At 50.9% G+C, this 21,492-nt stretch overlaps 2 protein-coding genes across 17 annotated transcripts in view; both read left to right on the top strand.

Moving 5' to 3' along the window:
- unc80 (unc-80 homolog (C. elegans)) overlaps positions 1-18,284 on the top strand; it is a 32,335-nt gene extending 14,051 nt beyond the window's left edge. For 3 of the 16 annotated variants that reach the window (XM_086201144.1, XM_086201055.1, XM_086201116.1), the window contains 46 exons: positions 234-340; positions 472-625; positions 1,447-1,619; positions 1,704-1,916; positions 2,094-2,229; positions 2,304-2,437; positions 2,637-2,814; positions 2,886-3,125; positions 3,186-3,283; positions 3,362-3,565; positions 3,635-3,742; positions 3,826-3,964; positions 4,131-4,312; positions 4,399-4,530; positions 5,863-6,049; positions 6,160-6,291; positions 6,458-6,601; positions 6,682-6,782; positions 6,867-6,953; positions 7,032-7,215; positions 7,290-7,384; positions 7,459-7,548; positions 7,624-7,725; positions 7,809-7,989; positions 8,080-8,345; positions 8,551-8,685; positions 8,763-8,901; positions 8,985-9,081; positions 9,169-9,339; positions 9,412-9,504; positions 9,637-9,855; positions 9,952-10,182; positions 11,616-11,739; positions 11,818-11,943; positions 12,025-12,148; positions 12,339-12,545; positions 12,627-12,811; positions 12,904-13,069; positions 13,146-13,325; positions 13,404-13,551; positions 13,910-13,966; positions 14,891-14,972; positions 15,343-15,448; positions 15,773-15,793; positions 16,001-16,215; positions 16,418-18,284. In XM_086201144.1, coding sequence (XP_086057270.1) covers positions 234-340; positions 472-625; positions 1,447-1,619; positions 1,704-1,916; positions 2,094-2,229; positions 2,304-2,437; positions 2,637-2,814; positions 2,886-3,125; positions 3,186-3,283; positions 3,362-3,565; positions 3,635-3,742; positions 3,826-3,964; positions 4,131-4,312; positions 4,399-4,530; positions 5,863-6,049; positions 6,160-6,291; positions 6,458-6,601; positions 6,682-6,782; positions 6,867-6,953; positions 7,032-7,215; positions 7,290-7,384; positions 7,459-7,548; positions 7,624-7,725; positions 7,809-7,989; positions 8,080-8,345; positions 8,551-8,685; positions 8,763-8,901; positions 8,985-9,081; positions 9,169-9,339; positions 9,412-9,504; positions 9,637-9,855; positions 9,952-10,182; positions 11,616-11,739; positions 11,818-11,943; positions 12,025-12,148; positions 12,339-12,545; positions 12,627-12,811; positions 12,904-13,069; positions 13,146-13,325; positions 13,404-13,551; positions 13,910-13,966; positions 14,891-14,972; positions 15,343-15,448; positions 15,773-15,793; positions 16,001-16,215; positions 16,418-16,912 — 7,088 coding nt within the window. In that variant the 3' untranslated portion in view covers positions 16,913-18,284. Of the gene's footprint in view, positions 1-233; positions 341-471; positions 626-1,446; positions 1,620-1,703; positions 1,917-2,093; positions 2,230-2,303; positions 2,438-2,636; positions 2,815-2,885; positions 3,126-3,185; positions 3,296-3,361; positions 3,566-3,634; positions 3,743-3,825; positions 3,965-4,130; positions 4,313-4,398; positions 4,531-5,177; positions 5,211-5,862; positions 6,050-6,159; positions 6,292-6,457; positions 6,602-6,681; positions 6,783-6,866; positions 6,954-7,031; positions 7,216-7,289; positions 7,385-7,458; positions 7,549-7,623; positions 7,726-7,808; positions 7,990-8,079; positions 8,346-8,550; positions 8,686-8,762; positions 8,902-8,984; positions 9,082-9,168; positions 9,340-9,411; positions 9,505-9,636; positions 9,856-9,951; positions 10,183-11,615; positions 11,740-11,817; positions 11,944-12,024; positions 12,149-12,338; positions 12,546-12,626; positions 12,812-12,903; positions 13,070-13,145; positions 13,326-13,403; positions 13,552-13,909; positions 13,967-14,890; positions 14,973-15,342; positions 15,449-15,772; positions 15,794-16,000; positions 16,216-16,417 lie in introns of all 16 variants that reach the window. The other 13 variants (XM_086201170.1, XM_086201074.1, XM_086201098.1 and 10 more) reach the window with 13 other exon arrangements.
- Positions 18,285-18,662: 378 nt separating this feature from the next.
- Positions 18,663-21,288, top strand: LOC147272772 (uncharacterized). Its single transcript, XM_086201198.1, has one exon. It carries the CDS (start codon positions 19,310-19,312, stop codon positions 21,188-21,190), a length of 1,881 nt encoding a protein of 626 aa, XP_086057324.1. The 5' UTR covers positions 18,663-19,309; the 3' UTR covers positions 21,191-21,288.
- Positions 21,289-21,492: the final 204 nt, after the last annotated feature.

The raw sequence follows: 21,492 nt of genomic DNA on the forward strand, positions 1-21,492 counted from the left end.
TCTTTAGTTTGAGCCATCAGGAAACCATGAAGTTGAGTGAACAGTCTGTGAATTGTTCTGAGTATCCAGAATGTGAGAGTGTTGGCTCCGTGTGCCCTTCACCTCCTCTGTCCTACCCTTGCGTGTGTGCATGTGTATTTGCCTTCATAACCCAGTGTGTGTAGTATTTGTACCTGTCCCAGTTCTCTTGGGGTGGTTGTGCTGGTCAATATGTTTTATTCTTGTGTCTCCAGGCAACTGGCTGAAGCGTTCCTCCCTCTCTGGCCTGACTGACGGCGTGGAGGACCTGTTGGACATCAGCTCGGTGGATCGGCTCTCCTTCATACGGCAGAGTTCCAAGGTCAGGAGGAGTAGCTGCTCACTAACTGAACAAAAGAGCTGATTTTTTTTTTTTTGTACAATAAAGTGTGATGAAATGCAGCAACAGTCATGATACTGACTTGTTTCGGGTGTGTGTTGATGCACCCACAGGTGAAGTTCACCAGCGCAGTGAAGCTGTCAGAAGGGGGCGCCGCGGTGCCGGAGTATGGCAGGGACGAGGAGGAGAATTTCTTCAAGCGGCTCGGTAAATGGAGGTCTGGCAGGAGGAATCCATCCAAGCTTCACCACACAGAAGAGAAAGATGGTAGACCTCCCCCACCCCGGGGTGCCCCCTCGCCCCAACCACTCCCCCATCGTCTCCCCCCCCCCCCCCCCCGCCTCTTGTTTGTCCATGTGGTGTCTTGTCTCGCCTCACAAGTCGTGCCAGTTCTTTCCTCCATTCTCCATGTCAGCAAGGCCAGCAAGGCTGCTTATTCTTTTCCAGACATTCAGATTTCAGGGTTCAGTTCCGTTTTTCTCTGGCAAGGCTCGCTCCTCTCAGGGAGCCCACGTTTTAGCTCCACATTGACAGCTTCTAGCGTTTCGATCAGATGTTTCAGGATCCTGTGTGTGTTGTGAACTCCCTGTCTTTCCAACTCTGCACGTCCTCTACTCAACAACGACCCCCTTTCTCTGTCTCTTGCACTCCCTGGTGTTAAAGAGAGGACCCGGGAGTTTGGGAACGATGAAACCATCTTCAGCCTCTCTATGAAACCATCTTTCTGCTCTAGAGCATCTTTCTGTGCTGCGGCAAGCATGAGTGCCGCTGCTCTCTCCGTCTCTTCTGTGGTGACGTCTGGTGGTATTTTCCGACTCCTGAGTTTCAGTCAAGTGATGCAGCTTTCGTCTGTGAGGCTGCGGTTACACTTTCAAAATCCTCCTCCACACACGATTGCTCTTGGCTTCCGAGAGATGATAAATAAAGGATAAAAACTGTGGGTGTAACCGCTGCCGGTGGCTGTGTTTGCATCTTTCACTCAGCTTCATTCGTTGGTGGCTCTTCAGTGATTTTTCGTTAACAAGCTGGTGACGGCATCTTCAGGAAAAACCCTCTCCTCCTTGTTTCTCCTGCGTCTTTTCCTCCAGGACCTCGTGGTTTCCAGGAACGTCTCGCCGCCAGCCAGGAGGCCATGAAGAACAAGAACGTGGTGAATCTGGGTGCAATCCGACAGGGTATGAAACGCTTCCAGTTCCTCCTGAACTGCTGTGAGCCAGGAACCATCCCGGACGCCTCCATCCTCGCGGCTGCGCTGGACCTGGTATTCTTCATCGTTTTCGATCTCCTCAAAGCCCCAAAATGAAAGCAACCCCAAACAAAAGATCTCCTCTCCTGCTCTCCACAGGAGGCTCCAGTCGTGGCCAGGGCCTCTCTCTTTCTGGAATGTGCCCGGTTTGTCCACCGCTGTAACCGCGGCAACTGGCCAGAGTGGATGAAGGGCCATCATGTAAATATCACCAAGAGAGGCCTGTCCAGGGGCCGATCCCCGATCGTGGGCAACAAGAGAAATCAGAAACTCCAGTGGAACGCCGCCAAACATTTCTGCCAGTGGGGAGATGTGAGTTAAAGACATTTGACACAATCTTGTTCTATTTATCATTCTTTAAATGGTGGAAAATTAACATTTGACATAGTAACTCACTCACTCGACGTGCTTAAACCTCCTTGGATCTCAGAACTCCAGGACACCTCCTATCCTTGACCCCAGCCTTGATCTGTGTGTTTGTCCCCCCAGGCCATCGGCACCAGGCTGAGTGAACTCTGCCACTGTGACAGCGAGAGTCCTGCCAACATTCTGGGTTACATTTATGATGAAGAGACCAAACGGAGGATGAGAAAAGAAGATGAGGAGGAGGACTACTTGGATGACAGTGAGTACCACGCGATGCCCGCATGTACCTGCCATGTTTAGAGACGCTTCATTTTCCCGACTCTCATCCCAAAGACACAGTCAATCCCACAAAATGTGGCTGCCCGTTCGCACTGAAGATGGCCGCCTGCCAGCTGCTGCTGGAGATCACCACCTTCCTGCGAGAGACCTTCCCTTGCCTCCCTCGCCCGCGCACCGAACCGCTCGTGGTCAGTGGTGAAATTTTCTGGCCAAAAAAATATATTTAATGATTGGAAATAATGTCCCTGATATTCCTGGTGTTTTTGGACAGAACTTAGTTGTTGATAGACTTTTAAAAATGAAAACTAGATAATTATAAAAGAAAATTTGAAAACGTGACAGTGAATATGAGCCCTCCAAAAAAACGTGGACATTGTTGCCCTGCAGGACCTGGACAGCTGCCGCCTGCGTCTGGACCCCGAACTCGGCCGCCATCGCTACGAGAGGAAGATCAGCTTCGCGGGTATCCTGGACGACGAGGACGGACACGACTCGCTCAACAGCAGCAGCCACACCCTGAAGTCTGACACCACCTGTGACGACAAGAAGACCCCAGAGGCTCAGGGTGAGAGGCAGCGGCGTGAGGACCCTGATATCTGGATCACGGCTGCCCTTTGTTTTTATTCATAGATGTAGATAATTGCTCTCCACTTGACTCTCCTCTAGCACCCATCCGCAAGATTCGTATCGGAGGCTCCCGGCTGCTTCAGATAAAAGGGGCGCGGAGTTTCCGGGTTAAGAAAGGCGGTTCCTTGTCTTCAATTCGGCGAGCGGGGAGCCTGAAGAGCACCAAACTGTCGCGACAGGACTCTGAGTCCGAGAACGAAGAGGGGCTGCTGTCGCAGACGCACAGCAGGGACACAGTGACAGACATAGGTAGGCCAATCAACGCCCGTCGTGGTTCGACAGGTTAGCTGATGCATGTTCCTCCTCCAGGTAGCCCCTTCAGCACCAGTGAACCCAGCATCGAACCAGAGGGCCAGAGCTCAGGAGGAGCAGAGGACAACTACCACCGCAACATGTCCTGGCTCCATGTACGTCCGTCGGTAGGAGCCTTCTCGTCCTCTATCAGTGCTGTCCTGCTTTCAAGCCCCCCCTCTCCCCCCCAACAGATCATGATCTTGCTGTGCAACCAGCAGAGCTTCATCTGCACCCACATCGACTTCTGCCACCCTCGCTGCTACCAGCACCACAGCCGCTCCTGCGCCCGTTTGGTGCGAGCCATCAAGCTGGTGTATGGCGAGACGGTGGACAGCCTGAGAGAGGACAACGCCTCCTGTGGGAATATTGGGGCGAGAGCCAAGAAGAATAAGGAGGTGAGGTTCGTGAACACCACGCTGCACTCGAGGGAGCGGTGGTTCTACATTCATTATGTGTTTCTGCAGTGTTCCGACAAGTCCTGCCTAAGAACGCCGTCCATGAAGCGACGACCCACAGACACCAACACAGAAGGGAAGAAGGACACGGGAATGCTCAAGTACATCAGAAACCAGGTGATGTCGCCCGCCGTGTGCATGTAACACGAACGGATTGATGATGACGATGCCATCGAGGTTTTGGTCCTGTGTTTCCTCAGGTGATGAGCTTGTCACCGGCTCCTCTCTCGCTGCTGATCAAGGCTGCTCCCATCTTGACCGATGACATGTATGGCGACATCCAGCCCGCCGCCTGGGAGCTGCTGCTCAGCGTGGATGAACACATGGCGGCTGCTGCTGGTGAGTCGGCCATCGAGCTGTGAGTCACTCTTCGAGTTTGTGGCCTTCGCAGTTCAGATTATGGAAAGCTATTTCTTCCTCTCAGGCATTTTTATACATTCCATCCTCCTCGTTTTCCTGCCCTTTCCTTGTTTTTATCAACGTTCTGCCCCCCCCATCCCTCCAGCTGCCTTGTTCCTCCTGTGTGCTGTGAAGGTCCCCGACGCAGTGACCGAAATGATGATGGCGGAGTTCCAGCACCAGGAGGCCTGCCAGCGCATCAACTCCATCCTCAAGTTCTACACGCTGTGGCGTTTCCGCTACCAGGTGTGGCCTCGTATGGAGGAGGGGGCCCAGCAGATCTTTAAGGTAAACAGGATAGAACCGCTGCCCTCCTTTTCACGAGCCCGCACATGCGTTTGAATTGTATTTCTGCTACTTTTGAATTGTTTCAGATTCCTCCACCCAGCATCAACTTCACCCTGCCGTCTCCTATACTGGGTATGCCCTGTGTCCCCATATTTGACCCCCCATGGGTGCCCCAGAACACTGGCAGTGTCCAGGACCCGATCAATGAAGACCAGTCTGTAAGTCCACTCACAGAGGTCTCAGGAATCTGGAGTTATGATGAAGGTGACAGGAGAAGTGAAATCATGCAGGGCTTCAGAATGCAGTTGATGTGAATAAACAGACTTTAAAATGCAGCTCTGCATGCGACCTCACATCTGGTTTGGGCGCTCAGGTGGACAGTTCTACAGCAGTCGGCTTCTTTTAGGAGATTATTAACTGAAAATGCCAGAGTTTTTCCTGGTGGCAGAAACATGAAGACAACCAGCACCGGTTTCCAATCTCACTGATGTTCTTGTGGCCGAATGGGAGCAAATCCCTGCAGCCAGAATCCAAAAGCTTATCAGAATGCTTCGCCAGAGAGCGCAGGCTGCAGACTAATGAGCAGAGGTTGGGGATGAAATGAGCACCCACTTTTGGCCCACCCCGCAACTTGAAACTGCTTTAAACTTCACTTGTTTAGTGTCAGGGAATCTGAAAAGAACTGCAGTGATGAATTCATTTTCAGAGGTAAAATGGCCACCACAACATATTTCTTGGTGTTTTCTTCCTGTCTTTTTTTTTTGTTTGTTTAAAAGCATGATGATCAAAACATGTTCTAGAGTTATTGATGTCGACCTGCGAGCACATGTTCTATAATTTATCTATCGACTGTCTTTGTTTTTAGTACCCCGCATTAATTCAGTCAGTCCATACCATAGTAAGTTGGTATTTCTGTCCGGATGTTTGTGCTGATGCATCTTGTTACCTCAGATCATTAATGGCAGGAGAGACAAATTTTCTCCCATTTGTTTTTAGTCCATTTGGGGGCTGTTAGTGTTCATCATGGATCAGAAGCTGGGGGAGGGTCATTCTGGATCGCTGCATCTTGATCAGAACACACTCTAGCTCTTGGTCAAACGACAACGGCAAGCATGCATCGGACATTCAGACATTTTGTGTGTGTGTCATGCTGTTTATGCATGGTCATTGGATGAGAATGACTTTGCCGTGTATGTTTTCATGTATGAGCACTCGTGCGAATGCTGTGAGGCATTTACTGTACACAAGATACAGTAAATTCTCCAAATTCCAGTCAAAGATACATTATTTGTGTGCCAATTTGTCATGATTGAAGTCTTTCCTATTCAAGACAGTGTTCCTCATCATGCTAAGGATGGCATTAGAGCATGAGCGTCAATGTGCTGGAGGAGAGTTACTGTATTAGTGTTGTCCAGTCATTTTACATTACTAGATGCTCCTCAGTCGAGAACTGCGGTTCTCAAAAGCTCCTGAAAACTCTCCATTTCACCTCAACTGTGCTTTCCTGCGCTCTGACCCGTCTGTGTGTCTGCCCTTCCTCCATCTTCCAGAAATCCTTCTCAGCACGGGCGGTGTCGCGCTCCCACCAGCGAGCCGAGCACATCCTGAAGAACCTGCAGCAGGAGGAAGAGAAGCGGCGCCTGGGCCGCGAGGCCAGCATCATCACGGCGATCCCCATGGCTCAGGAGGCGTGCTACGAGCCCACGTGCAGCCCTCCGCCCGAGCAGGAGGAGGAAGGTGGGCCATACTGTACATGCACGCGCTCTTCTGCCACCAGAGCGGCGTGCCCTGATAGCATGTTGTTTCTCCGTGTGTGTGGTGGTCATATGTGACGTTTATCCTGCCAGCAGAAGAAGTGGTGAACCTGGCATCCCGCCGCCTCTCTGTCAGCCCATCCTGTGCCTCCAGTAACTCCCACAGGAACTACTCCTTCAGGAGGGGCTCTGTGTGGTCCGTCCGCTCATTGGCCAGCGCCGAAGGTACTTTGTTCTCGAATTACAAACCAAATAAATCTCATTTAGATTTGGCTCGACTGGACTCTTTGAGTGGTTAAACTGTTTAAAGACAACACTGCACAAAGAAGTCAAAAGTGGACTTGAGCTGCTTTTTATCAGGCCAGTCGTCCGGTTTTATGTTCTTTGCCAGATGAAGAGAACACAACAGAGCACACGCCCACTCACCACATGCTACAGCCGCCCCAAGCTGTTTTCCCAGCATGCATCTGTGCTGCAGTCCTTCCCATAGTGCATCTCATGGAGGACGGGGAGGTTCGAGAGGACGGCGTAGCTGGTAAGCGTCCCTGGGTCATCAGGTGATATTAGTTCTGAAACACAGTGGCATGGATGATGTTCTCCTCTGTACTCGTGTAGTGAGCGCTGTCGCCCAGCAAATTCTGTGGAACTGCCTGATTGAAGATCCAGCCCTGGTGCTGCGCCACTTCCTGGAGAAGCTAACAGTGAGCAACCGGCAGGTAGGCAGACGCCTGAGGACCAAACGCAGACATGATGACGCACGACGTGCCGTCAGTGAGTTTAAGACCTCCTTGTGTTGTCAGGACGAGCTGATGTACATGTTGAGGAAGCTCCTGCTCAACATCGGAGATCTGCCGGCTCAAACCTCTCACATCCTCTTCAACTACCTGGTGAGCCCACAGCTGCTCCATCATTCATTCCAGCTCTCCTCCTCTCGTGCGTCACTCTTTTAAATCTCTCCCTTCCAGGTGGGGCTGATTATGTACTTTGTGCGGACTCCCTGCGAGTGGGGAATGGACGCCATCTCTGCCACGCTCACCTTCCTGTGGGAGGTGGTGGGCTACGTGGAGGGGCTCTTCTTCAAGGACCTCAAGCAGACTATGAAGAAGGAGCAGTGTGAGGTCAAACTGCTGGTCACCGCATCCATGCCAGGTGACGCCACAGTCCAAAATTCAAATGACTCCATCCAAAATGGTTCCACATTTCAATGTGTTTGATTGGTGCAGGAACCAAGACTCTGGTGGTGCACGGGCAGAACGAATGTGACATCCCAACACAGCTTCCAGTCCATGAAGACACTCAGTTTGAAGCTCTTCTGAAGGTAACAAAACTGGACTGCTGATAAACAGATGAATAGGGATGGAACTGAAATAAAGACGTACATCCATCCATCAGGAATGCCTGGAATTCTTCAACATTCCTGAGGCCAGATCTGCACACTACTTCCTTATGGACAAACGCTGGAACCTCATTCATTATTCGAAGGTATAATTTTTGTTTCAAACCACCGTTCTGAGCACCCTGCAGGCACGTTGACTGTCACACGCTGTCCTCCTCCAGACATATGTAAGAGACATCTACCCCTTCAGAAGGTCGGTGTCCCCGCAGCTCAACCTCGTCCACATGCTGCCCGAGAAGGGCCAGGAGCTCATCCAGAAACAGGTGAGAAGGATCCGAATTGGATTTGAACATGAAGCTTCTGTGACAGTAGTTAGATTCCGCTGCGTTCTCTCTTCTTCTCTCAGGTGTTTTCACGTAAACTAGAGGAGGTCGGCCGCGTCCTTTTCCTCATCTCCCTCACCCAGCACATGCCGACCGTGCACAAGCAGTCCCACGTGTCCCTGCTGCAGGAGGACTTGCTGCGTCTGCCATCCTTCCCCAGAACCGCCATTGATGCCGAGTTCTCCCTGTTCAATGAGCCACAAGGTTCAGCAGTTCTCACCACAATGTTGCTAGGATCCATTCTGGAATATTTACAGAATTAAAAAGCACCAACTCCCACTGTTTTTCCTCAAGGCAAGGAGCTCTTCGGTTTGGACACTCTCCACAAGGTGCTGTGGATCAAGCTGCTGGAGGAGATGTTTCTGGGCATGCCCAGCGAGTACCCCTGGGGGGACGAGATGATGCTGTTCCTCAATGTCTTTAACGGGGCTCTGCTGTTGCACCCGGAAGACAGCGCCCTCCTCAGGCAGTACACAGCGACCGCCATCAACACAGCGGTGCACTTCAACCATCTTTTCTCCTTGAGTGGATATCAGTGGATCCTGCCCACCATGCTGCAGGTACGACGCATTTTCTTTTCAGTCAAAATAAAATGTACAGAAATTGGAACTGAAAAAGGCCCAGCGAAACTGTAATTCTGGACAGGTTTGACCGGGTTTAGGAGAAAGACGCAGCCTTTGTTCTAACTCAAATGTGCAGTTGGCCGAGGGATGTGAATATTGACTTCCTTTGCGACACACAAACCTTTACCCTGGCGTTTGGCAGGTCTATGCTGACTACGAGAGCAACCCTCTGCTGAGGCAGGGGATCGAGTTCTGCTGCCGGCAGTTCTACATCCTCCACCGCAAGCCTTTCATCCTTCAGCTGTTTGCCAGCGTGGCTCCGCTGCTTGAATTCACCGTAAGGCCACTGACCGTGAATGTTTTCAAACAACTTTCCATTTTGATGCTGGCTTAAGTCTCCGTCTCTGATCCCAGACCAGCACCAGCACCGGTTTGTCTAAAGGAGTGTCCGCCCAGTGTCTCTTTGACTTGCTGGTCTCTCTGGAGAGTGAGACACAGGATGCCTTGGACGCCCTGGAGCTGGTCAAGGCTGAGAAACCTCTACGATCTCTAGGTAGGACACATTCTCAGCTGCAGGAAGGACTTCACTGCAAAATTGTCCTTTATATAACTTAGAATTTGCTTTTATTGTTGCAGATTTCTGTTATGGTAATGAGGACTTGGCCTTTTCTATCAGCGAGGCCATCAAGCTATGTGTCACTGTTGTCGCCTACGCCCCCGAGTCCTTCAGAAGGTTAAGGGACTTCTTCAGGATCGCACATCTAACGCATCTTGACAACAGTTCTTCTCTCGGTCTTAAACTTGCAGTTGTCTTTTTCAGTCTCCAAATGCTGATGGTGCTGGAGGCGCTGGTCCCCTGCTTCCTCCAGAAGCTGAAGAGCAATACAGTAACGATGGAGTCGGCTTCAGCCGCCAGGGACGAGATCGCAGCCATCGCCGCGCTGGCCACATCCCTGCAGGCCCTCCTCTACAGCTCAGAGGCCCTCACAAGGTCTGAAGCTGTGTCCCTGCAGTAGCTGGATATCATGACACTGGTGTATTGACGCTCATGTACACTCTGCAGGCCCATGACTGCCCCACAGATGTCCCGCTGTGATCAAGGCCATAAAGGAGGCACTACTGCCAACCACGCCATGTCAGGAGGGGTCAACACCAGGTAGGACTTACATCAGTTCATTGAAGAAAGGCCTGTCGATAAAGTCTTCATGATATCACAAATGAATTAAATAACTCAAGATAATTCTGAAGACTGATCGTGTCCTGCTTGTGTATCCGTACATACACTCAGGGACAACCTCCACCTGCTGGAGGAGGGCCAAGGAATGCCTCGGGAGGAGCTGGACGAGCGCATTGCGAGGGAGGAGTTTCGCCGGCCTCGTGAGTCCCTGCTCAACATCTGCACTGAATTCTACAAACATTGTGGGCCGCGACTCAAAATCCTGCAAAATGTAGCCGGTGAACCCCGCGTCACAGCCCTGGAGCTGCTGGACATCAAGTCCCACATGAGGTGCGGAGATTTCAAGCTGCTGTCTGTGTGACGCTGTCATGCTGTTATGTCTTTTTGAGATCCTTTGTTTGGCCTGAACGTGCATGCGTCTCCCAGGCTGGCAGAGATCGCCCACGCCCTGCTAAAGCTGGCGCCGTACGACACCCTGACCATGGAGAGCCGAGGCCTGCGCCGCTACATCATGGAGATGCTGCCCATCACTGACTGGTCGTCCGAAGCTGTCCGCCCTGCTCTCATCCTCATCCTCAAGAGGCTGGACCGCATGTTCAACAAAATCCACAAGATGCCCACGCTCAGGTGCGCTCGCCCACAGGCACTATGCACCAGGTCTGTTGGATACAATCCCACTTCTTTCTCTGTTTCCCCGTGAGTGTATCGTGGTGTGCCGGTGCCGTGGTGTGTACAGTAGATAGACGGCTTCTTGGCACTGTCCTCTGTAGCGCTGCCTTGGTGGGTGCTGTACCGTAAGGGCTGCTGCTGCTGTGTGATTTCGTGCAGTCACATGAAGGTGTGTGTGTGTGCGTGTGTGTGTTGGAATGTGTGTGGCTGACAATGGATCCATGACGGTGTTGCCTCTAAGCCAGCAGGATCCGGTCCTGTGCCACGGAACATGACACAGAAACCAACTTTGATTCTCTGCCCAGGTATCATTCATCTGTCATTTACTTGCTGTTGGAGGTCTCAGGAAGTTTTTATCTCCTGGACGTCTTTGTGAAAATGCTGGTCATTCAGTCGAAATCCTTCATCTGAGCTCATTTATCGGACAGAAACATTAAAATTATAAAATTTGTTGAGACTTTGACTGGACTGATGTACACAGCAGACAACATTTAAACGATTGCACCACAGATATCACGTCTCCAACAAGGAAGCTTCGTGGAACTTCTTAAAGGAGATAACCTGCTGTATCCACCAGGCTTACGTTGCCTTGCTGAAGTATTTGAGCACAAGGAGGTGAGGCAGAGGAGGGGCTGGGGTGTGCTGCTCAAAGCAGTAAACCAGGATAACAGATAGGAGGTCTGAACAGAAGGCGCGATGCTCGTCAGCCGCCACAACTCACGGTCCAGCAGGGCTTCTATCTGTGTAGGGGCTCCTTGGGATTTGTGGAACGGGCGGACCGGTCGCGCGCCAACGAGTGGCAGTAGATGCAGACAGAGCGCCACTTATTTAGGGAGGCCACGCCTCCACCAGCTGGAGACAAAAATTAAACTGGGAACCCAAAATAGAGGAATTTTATTCAGAAGAAAAAGAACCTTAATTGAGGCCTTAAATCATTTGAAATATTATTTTTGGTGCATTTAACAACAGATTAATGTGAGGATTGTGCCATTTATTTTTTGATTTTGGTCCTCCATAAGGTAGACAGGTCAGCCAAAAACATATTTAGAGTAAAATCCGGTAATCTGCCTCCTCTTCTGCGACATGAGACCGGTGCCAGGTGGCTCAGAGGGAACACGGCTCGCAGGTGTGCGGTTCTCACCAGGATCTGTTGCTGTGGTGTTTAGCTCAGCTGTGTTTGTGAGCTTTGCAGTATTTGCTCTCCGTGTTGCTGTTATTACGGTCCTGAATGTGAGGTTTTTGCTGGGAAGTATCAAGAGGTAGAGCAGGAAATCTTTCCTCCGTCAGTCGAAACAAAAACGATGAGAACTTGTCCTGTTGCTCTCGTGTGTTCTATCTTGCACGTGTGTGATTCGCACACCTGTTCTGACTGTGTGTGTGGATGGGTGCCGGGTCGTGGTGCTTGCCTGTGTGTTCTCCAGGAGACAGGTGGAGTGGGAGGCGGCCAGCAGCCTGATTGAGGGAATCTGCCTGACGCTGCAGCGACAGCCAATCATCTCCTTCCTCCCTCACCTTCGCTCGCTCATCAACGTCTGTGTCAACCTGGTATGAAAACACAAAAGTCAACGCTTATTGCTCGTTAATTATCGAGCACATGATGTATTTGTTTGTGTGTGTTCTCAGGTGATGGGTGTAGTCGGCCCCTCCAGCGTGGCGGATGGGTTACCACTGCTCCACCTCAGCCCGTACCTCTCCCCGCCGCTCCCCTTCAGCACCGCCGTGGTCAGACTGGTGGCTTTACAAATCCAGGTACCATGACTCCCCATCAGACTTCAAGCTCTCCCAGCCACCCCCCCGATGGTCAACGCCAGTGTTTTCTGTCTGTCCCAGGCCTTGAAGGACGACTACCCCCTCAGCCATGTGATCTCGCCCTTCACCAACCAGGAGAGGCGGGAGGGGATGCTGCTCAACCTGCTCATCCCCTTCGTGCTCACCGTGGGCTCTGGAAGCAAAGGTAGAAGCTTGGGGGTGTTTGTCCGTCCACTAGCAGTTGTCAGCAAAAACTACCCAACAGCGTCAGTATTTGCCGTTTGGTGAATAATGGCATCAACTTCAAGTCGGGTTGTCATGACAACTAATATCTACAGTACAAAGCTGCTGAAGATTTTTCCTCTGCTCTTCTGTCTTTGACTCCTTCCCTGTAGACAGCCCCCACCTGGAGCAGCCTGAAATCTTCCTGCTCCTGCAGACGGTCATCAACATCCTCCTGCCTCCTCGCATCATCTCCACCTCACGCACCAAGAACTTCATGCTGGACGCTTCACCGGCTCACTGCTCCACTCCCGGCGACACAGGGAAGGACCTGCGCAGGGAGGGTTTGGCTGAGTCCACCAGCCAGGCAGCATATCTGGGTAGGAGAAGGAGCTCCGAATGTGGGAAAGCTGCGTTCCTGCATCTTTGCATTCTTATCCTCCTCTCACCTCCTCCTGCAGCTCTGAAGGTGGTGCTGGTTTGCTTTGAGCGCTCCCTGGGGAACCAGTGGTACCGTCTCAGCCTGCAGGTGAAGGAGATGGCTCTCAGGAAGGTGGGTGGTCTGGCCTTCTGGGACTTCATCGACTTCATCGTCCGAACACGCATCCCTATCTTTGTCTTGCTGAGACCCTTCATACAGTGCAAGGTAAAGAAAATAAAAGCAGGTTCGTTGTTGTTGTTGAAGTCGAGATTCTAATCATCATTTGTCACTGATTGGTGTATTTGTGCATCATTTAGTTGTTGACCCAGCCGGCTGACTCGCAGGAGGAAATCACAGCACGCCACCACATCGCCGACCAGCTGGAGCGACGCTTCATCCCGAGACCGCTCTGCAAAAGCTCTTTGTTTGCGGAGTTCAACAATGAGCTGAAGATCCTGAAGGAGGCCGTGCACAGCGGCTCGGGTCAGACCTTCGTCACGAAATTACATCGTAACTTTAAACGTCAGGAAAAATTCTGATTCTGTCATCGACCCTGCAGCTTACCAGGGCAAGACGTCCATCAGCACCGTGGGCACCTCGACGTCAGCGTATCGCCTCAGCTTGGCCACCATGTCTCGCTCCAACACTGGCACAGGCACCGTCTGGGAACAGGACAGCCAACCGTCGCGCCAGCCTTCGCAGGACACGCTGAGTCGCACGGATGAGGATGACGAAGAGAGTCAGAAACCTTTTGCCTCACATTTTCCCAACAGCAAGCCCCCGCTGCCTGACACTGCGTCCCTCTGTCTCCCTTCAGACGATTCCATCAGTATCCCCAGTGTGGTGAGTGAGCACGAGGCGTTCCTGCCCAGAGTCATGTCACAGCGCCGCTTCTCCAGCCACGCCACCGGCTCAGCTGCCTCGCAGCCCGAAGCCCCCCGTATCACCATGCTGCCCAGCCACAGGTGACGAGCATTCACGCTAGCACACAGATAGACACACATCCAGCAAACGTGTTCCTCACGCTTGAGCCAACGTCTCTAGCACAGTGCTGCCTTACACAGATGTTCCATATCTTCTTTATGTATGTCACACATATATTTTGACAGGGATCGACCAATCATATCCTTCAGCCACTGCCATGTTTTTGTGTATCTCTCACTGTTTTTGATTCAACAGTCAGACTTTTGGTAAGAATGTCTGCTAGCTCTGGCTAGTTGCGTTTCTGCCCCACCGTCCTCACACGGAAGGCACTTGGGTGGTGAAGGACCTCCACTAAACTCCCTAAACTCCCATTCTCCCCCTTCGCCCCCCTTTTTACAGTGAACCCAATGTGCTAGATGAGTCCCAGGGCCTTCTGCAGGAGGGTAACCTCTCTAGGTACAGTGGCCCTCTCTATGTGTGTTGGTGCGTCCTTGCATCTGTCCGCCAGTGGGAGGGGCACCGCCTCAGGACGGCCTCTCCGTTGATCACTCATCCACATCCAGTCACCTTGGCCCGCCACACCTCCCCGCACTTACCTGTCTCTCTTTCTGTGTGTGGGTCCAGTTGTCTCTGTCCCCCACCCCCACCCTCCACTTCCCTCTGAGCTCCACACTGACCTTCATCTTCTCAGCTCATCTGCTGTGCTATCCTAACCAGGCCCCTCCCCCTAAAGAAAAAAAAAAAGAGGGCCCCATCAGGGCCAGGGAGCCTCTGTTCCTCCTCTGTGGGTCTTTACAGCCATCACCGAAGTCAGCCTCTCTCCCATTGGTGCCATGGTGTTTCATACTGTTTACATGTCTCTCAGGCTTCTCGCTGATCAAATTGGGCGTCCGATTCTGGATACCAATCTGTGGGGGCAAGGGGGAACTGGGGTGGCAACCCTCAGGACGCTTTAGGCTCCGTGTCAAGGTCAATGTCAAACAACAAAACCGACCCATCTGGGTCATACTTCTGATTTTCTCAGTATAAAGAGTAAAGGAAGCCGGTTCAAACAGCTTCTTCAGTGGGCGTTGCTGCTCCAGCCCCTACTATCCCCTGGTGTGTTCTCTGTGTATGAATCATGGCAGCACTGTTCCTGCTCTGTGATTGGTTGTCTTGTAAACAATTGTATGTGTCGTGTAAGAGTGAGTAGAATATAGCAGCAACATGTTGCCGTGGTCAAAGATGGGATCAGGTAGTGAGCAGGAAGGCTTTTTAGGGGGTTGCTGCGTGGTGATGCATTTCTCTGTCGCGTGTGTGTGTGCGTGTGTGTGTGCGTGTGTGTGTGTGTGTGTGCGTGTGTGTGTGTGTGTGTGTGGGGTTACATTTATCCAATACCAGGGTGGCCAGTGTACAGAGTGAACCAGGTCAGCAGAACCTCCTGATCCAGCCTCCGCTTGGAAGAAAGCGAGGCCTCAGACAGGTACGGATTTGGTGGCTTCTCCTCAGTCCTGAGGACGCCCATCCACCCATGGGTGCGTCCTGTTCTGCTCTGGGAACGTGAGGTGTCAGGAACACGTGAAGGCAACAAACGTCAAAAGTCACCGTGACCTCACAGTTTAGGCCGTAACTCAACGTACACTTATGATAACACAATTTTACATGCATGTCTCATAGGATACGGTGTCATTTTTTTTTGGGTTGGATTTAATTTTCATTTTAATGATTGAATTTGCAAAGAGCTGTATTTTCTAGATAATTCGTCATTCAGATTTCGGTGTTTAACTTCAGGGAATCTATGACATCTGATGACCTCCAGGTTGTTGTTCTGATTGATGGTTTTTTTCCTGCAGCTGCGACGCCCCCTGCTGTCCATTCCGAAGAATGAACCACGTGGTCGATCAGGAGCGCGACTCTCCACAACACGCAGGAGCATCCAGCCTAAGAACAAACCCCTGGGTAACGGCGTGTGTGTGTGTGTGTGTGTGAGAGAGAGAGAGAGAGAGAAAGTGGGTTTGAATGAAAAAACACATGCTTGTTTCTTGTAAAATAAGTGTGATTCACTGAGAAATAAAGTAACTCTCCCTGCACTTCAGATCACACACACAAATCTGAGAACAGCAGTTTTAAATTGGGTTGTTGGGTGTGTGTGCAGACTTGAAGTGACCCGTCTTCCCCACTCACAACCTCTGTCTTTGTTCCAATGCTGTTTGTTCTCCCACCTGTCACCAAACTGACACTTCTCACTCTGTTCTGTCTCATGCCTTATGTTTCGAAATAAAGAAACTTTATTGGACTGTGAAGGTGAGACCACGACCCTTGACCCTTCCTCTCCACCCTGCAATGGCCCGCCCCTTTTATCTGCAACCTCACCCACTAGGGCGCTCTGCATGTCTGTCTTGCATCCCCTCCTGATCCCTGCCTTCCCCAACCCCATTCCTGCCTCCACTCTTTTGGTGTGTTAGGTAGCTGGTGCCGTCTTCTGTGTTGACCGTGTGTGTTTCCCTACAGCGCACGGAGACCAAAAGAGGTCAGTCACCTTTACAGAGACTCAAGGGCAGCAGGCTTCTGTTGGTGCAAGTAAGCCCCCAACTCCCAGCACGGTGGACCCCCCAGCTGAGGGCAGGAAGGCAAGTCCTGCTGCTTCAAAGTCCCCCACGCTGGAAGTGCCCACCGCCTCCTCTGCCACCGTCACCGCCGACCTGCACAGCCCTGCAAAAACACAGGTGGGACCAGCAGAGGTGCACCCAGGGTGGTCAAGTATGACTGTTATCAATGTGACTGAATGGAGTTTAGGTTTGAAATTGTGTTTCCCCATGACTAAATGACTCCCCAGCATCTGGACAAACGCAGTCAGAACTCTGCATGTTTGCTAGTTTGTGTGTTTTTGGATGAGCTCCTCCTTTGATTGTGTAACGCTCTCTTCAGGTTTTGACAGCCATGAGCAGCAAGGAGAAGCGGGAGCAGTGGGGGCTCCGTAGCAGTCTCTCCCCTCCCCCCTCCATTTCCCGCCCCTCCACCCCAACACCTCCGCCCCGTACCTGCTCCCCTCTCCCACTCTCTCGAACCTGCTCCCCTCTCCCTTTGTCCCGCACGTCCTCCCCTCTACCTCCACCTCTCCCGGTGCTAGGCACAGCGCCAGCCCCCGGCCCCCCTCTGCCGCCACCACTACCTGTGCCACCAGCCCCTCTCCTCCCCCTGCCGCCACCAGCGCCATCCAGGATCCGAGAGAGCCCCGGGGATGAGGACACCACGGCGCTCCTGCCGCGCAGTGCCACCCGACTGCACCTTAGCGAGGACGATGGCACAGAGAACCCCCTCCTCACCCCGCTGCTGGCTGCTCCCTCGCCGCGCCGGTCCCCTCGCCGATCACCCCTTCCCCTCTCCCCTGTGGACCTGGACCTGGATGAGTCTCACGTGTGATACCCTAGATAGCAGTTTCAAAAGAAGGGAATGTACAGTGCGGATCTCGAAAGCCATTTCGGTTTGTTTGTTGTTGTTTTTTGTAGCTATACTATATATATATATATATATACACACACAGTATATAACTCCTAAATATACAATATTCTGAGTACTGAATGTATATTTTAGCAGAAATCTACCTTTTTCGGATCTCCTAAACCATAGAAGTGTGAGATCAAGGGATTGAAATGCTGGATATTGTGAGTGGCTGCCCTGACGCAACTGTTTTTAAGAGAGAAATTATCAGTGCTCAACTCATCCAGGCCTCGGGCTGTTGTATGATTCAGCGTCAAAGATGTCTATATTGCGGAGCGTAAAGAATTCTATAAATTTTGAGACACAGCACCTTTTTATTACAAAGGAAAATATAAATTAAAAACACAATATTTTAAATGTGATCGTATGGATCAGTGGAGAAGTCTGAGAATTTATATTTAGAATAAGTTGGAATGAATCAATAAATGACGGAAAAATCTTCAGGATATATTTTTAAAGGGGCACGGTTTTATTCCCAAATATTGCTGGATAACAATATTTATGGGTGTTCATGTCTTGTGAAAATGACCTTGACTTGGCATCATGGGAAGTGTAGTGCAGTGGTTCTGAGGCTTCAGTGCAGTACTAAATCGCTGGAGGTACCCTTCTAAATCAGCTGACCTTCGTTTTTGTCTTATTTGTCGTGTTTTTACAAGAGGAAATTCCAGAACCTAGAATTCTGGTTTCAGCAGTAGATGAACCAAAACTCGTGTAATCATCATGTCAAGCATATATCCTCGTGACTCTGACTTTACAGTGTATAATGTGCTATTTGTGACCAAAGACTAGAACCTTATATTTTGTGTTTTCAGTCTCAAACGTGTCCTCACGTTGCCGTGTTGTCTGTTGTTCTGTCTGTGCTGTTGTCCACTCAGAACCTATACCTCATTGTCTCATTCCATGCCTTAATTGAGAAATATTAGCACCATGAGTTGAAGTCAAAACCTCATACCTCTAAACTACAAACTAAAATGTCCACAATAATAATCATGAAGCTATTCAATCGCACACAACCGGGTTGTGTGCCATATTTCACACCAATGCACTGTGAGTGATTCATGATTAGCTGCTCTTTTTGTCAATCCATGATTTGTTTCTACAGAAGTGTTTGTGAAATATATGCATTCAACTCAGACATATGTCACGCACAGATTTAACAGTTCAGTGGCACTCTGACTAAGCCTGGATAATCTAAGTTCCCTTTAAATGTACTGTGTCCGTGTCATGGGTCTTCTCTGTGTACTGTTCAAATAAAGCTACGATATATCAGAAGATGCCACACCACCGTCTCTGCCATCGCTGCTGTAACATCTCATGAGCTGTGAGTCGGTTGCGGTGCGTGTTCAGGTTGTCCGATCCCCGACCGACCACAGATTGTGACTCAGACAGAGACTGATGACCTCCGGTGGAGAGAATCTCAAAAGATGGTGGTGGCTCGCAGGGATACGGAGCTACACTTTGAGTTTTAAGGGTTTGATCCTTGGTGTTGGAGTGGATTTTGAGAATCCGTCAGCCAAAGGGGGGGGGGGGGGTGAATGTGAGAAACAAAGCAGTTCAGATACCAGGAGAGCTGCTGGCCCTGGGGGATCAGGAGCGGTGCACAAATAGAATGGGCTGAAGACAAGAGGCGATGACAATCCTGTCTCTTGAAATTTTGAGAAGCCCACACTTGCTCGTCGACAAATTTACACAGTTTCCTGACAAGGAAGTTCCACCAAGAAGGCGCAGTTTATGGTCGACTGCCTGGTTTTGGGTGCAAACATCAGTTGGTGGGGGAGTCCTTGTCCCAACTGAACAAAAACACGCCACTGTAACATTCCATGAGCTGCTGGTTGGATGGATTCATGGCGAGTTCTTCCCTGAACGCTGAGGACGCTCCTTTCTTGGCTCTGTACGCCTCCAGCGTTAACCAGTGTCACCAGGTGAGAGCCATCAACTGCTGATTGGCTTCGCCTGTGGACAGAAACAATCACGTGACAAAGCTGCGCTGTAAGAAATCATGACAAATGTATGCATCATTGGGATATAGCTAAAGGCATCTTAATCATCAAGTTTATTGCAGGCCAGTCAAACTGAACAACCAAAACTCCTCAAATACAAAAACCTTCCAGAAAGGAGAAAATGAGACCTAAAAAAATGAAAAACAAGTAACAACATCACAGAAAAGTCTGACTGGCATCATCAGCAACAGCTCTGTGAAGATGAGAGAAGTAATGTTCTGACTCCTGCTGTGATGTCAGAACAGAGGTTAAACATACTCAACGTCTGATCACAGCCACAATAAACACGCTGGAGCAGTCGGCAACCAGCGGGACCAAGATGCAGATCTCTCAGCAAGCCATTCTCCCTATGGTGCAGAAATACTTAGCAGAGATCTCCCCGGTCCAGTGGAGCATGCTCGCCAATGGCGTATGGGACTTTGCCATGGATGCCAAACTGGCAGAAATGTGCACAGAGGTCGCCCAGGTGCTGGCTGCCACTGTTGTGAAGGCACAGTTGCTACAGTTTGAGGAGCAGGAACAAATGAATCTGAAGGCATGGCCAGCTGAGAACACGGGAGCCTTGCTGACGCTCCACGGCGTCATCAGTGAGACAGTTGCTGCCGCTCTTGATTTTTCACAAGAAAGCTGCGACAGCGGCAGTGAGCTCGCCAAACTGATGGAGGGGGAGGTTATGGAGAGAGTGAACTCCACTCTCTCCATTGCCATTTCCACCTCTCCCTGGTCCTCCAATCCCAGCATCTATGTCTCTGGGACTATGTCAAGCCCCACGTCTCTCCGTGACATGGTGGATCACACCGTGGAATGTCTCCAGATGTACTCAAGCCTCCTGAACAAAGGCTGCCTGAGAGAATGTCGCTGTCCAGAGAACGTGGGGAGAACGACTCCTAAGGAATGGGACATAGATGTTGCACAAGCAACCAAAGCAGTAACCGAAATCCTCTGGAAATGGTTACCCAAAAATGTGGACAGCCCTGCAGCTGTGGGACCTGACGCCTTGACGGAAGTGGCTTCCGACATTGTCGCTGGGCTTAAAGACAGCCTGCACTTCCACGACGGATACATTCCTTGCTACAACATGAAAGGACCTTCCAAAACAATCCACAGGCTCTTTTCGTCATGTGCGAAAAACAGTGGCTTCAGGAGCCCTGTTTTTCAGATGGAGTGCCTTTTCAATGTCTGCAAACTGGGAGCCAACGTGATGTTGAAGAGTCTGATGAGCAGGCTGGAGCAGCCCTTTGTGCTGAGCCTCCAGGGCACCCCTCTGTCCAGGCCCAGCAACAGTGAGAGTGAAGGTGAAGCTGAAAACCTGATGCCTTCCAACATGACGACTGTCTTGGAGGACAGGCATTCTCCTCCGGTTGACTTGGATAACATTCACCATGAAGTTTTTGAGTTGTTCAAAAACCTGGGCCGTCAGGAGAAACCCACCTTCGACATCCAAAAGTACGAGAGAAGGATCAAGAAGTTCTCCAGACAACTAAGTGATAAAATATTCTTCAATCTCATGTCCGATCACACATTCCAGATGTCCATAATCCCACTGAGATCGAGCCTGTCAGATGTTGTCCTCTCCGGGACAAGAAGCGCAGATGTCGTGCACGCCGTGGTGGCCGACGAGGTAGCAAAGTACCTGCAGCAGGTGGTCCTCTGGCTGCAGAGGGATCAGCTGAAGGCCGGGTACAGCGAGGAGACGTCTGGGGCTCTAAATGACATCTGCCAGTTGTTCACCACCAGACCAGCACATCGAGAAATGAATCACAAAGACGAATCCTCAGAGGCCTGGAAGAAGCCTTCATCTGTCACCAGTCAAGAGATGTTCAAGAACATGTTCTTTGTGATGCTGACCAGGCTCCTTCCCAAAGCCAACTCTCTGCCGATCGCTGACATCAACCGGGTCATCAGTCGTCTGAAACACAACGTGCCGGAGGAGCTTGCCAACCGGCTTGTAACCACAGAAACTGTGGCGAGCTGGGTGACTCTCAGCAAGGCACTGATCAAGGACCTGGAGAGGGAGTTTGGCTCTACAAAAGAAGTCATGAAAGGCCTCATGAAAGCTGATCCTTCTTTTGACGGTGCGATTTACCGGTGTCTCAAAGTGCACCTCCAAGACGGCAAGCTGCAGAAGTCCAAGATCCGCCGCTTCTGCTCATCATTGAAGAAAGCTTTGGTTAAACCCTTCAGCCGCTGCTTCAGATGAAATAACCATCAATAGCAGCATGACGGGCGGCCTGGTTCCAAGGTGGAGTGGCTGGTTAAAACTGAAGGGTCGCAGGGTTGAGCCTCACTTCCTCCAGAGACTGTTAAAGTGAGGGGGGGGGGGGGTGACAGAGCACACTGGGTAGAAAAAGCGTGATATACCACTCCATCAGATAATGTATTATTACGCATAATCCTTTCTCAAATCCATCCATCCATTTTCTACCATTTATCCCGTTAATGGGGGGTGGAGCCTATCGCAGCAACTTTCAGGTGAGAGGCTGGGTTCAACCCTGGACAGGT

Source organism: Aulostomus chinensis, chromosome 1 (genome assembly GCF_037954235.1).
Source record: "Aulostomus chinensis isolate RoL2024-O1b breed Wild chromosome 1, RoL_Achi_v1.0, whole genome shotgun sequence".
Taxonomy (NCBI): Eukaryota; Metazoa; Chordata; class Actinopteri; order Syngnathiformes; family Aulostomidae; genus Aulostomus; species Aulostomus chinensis.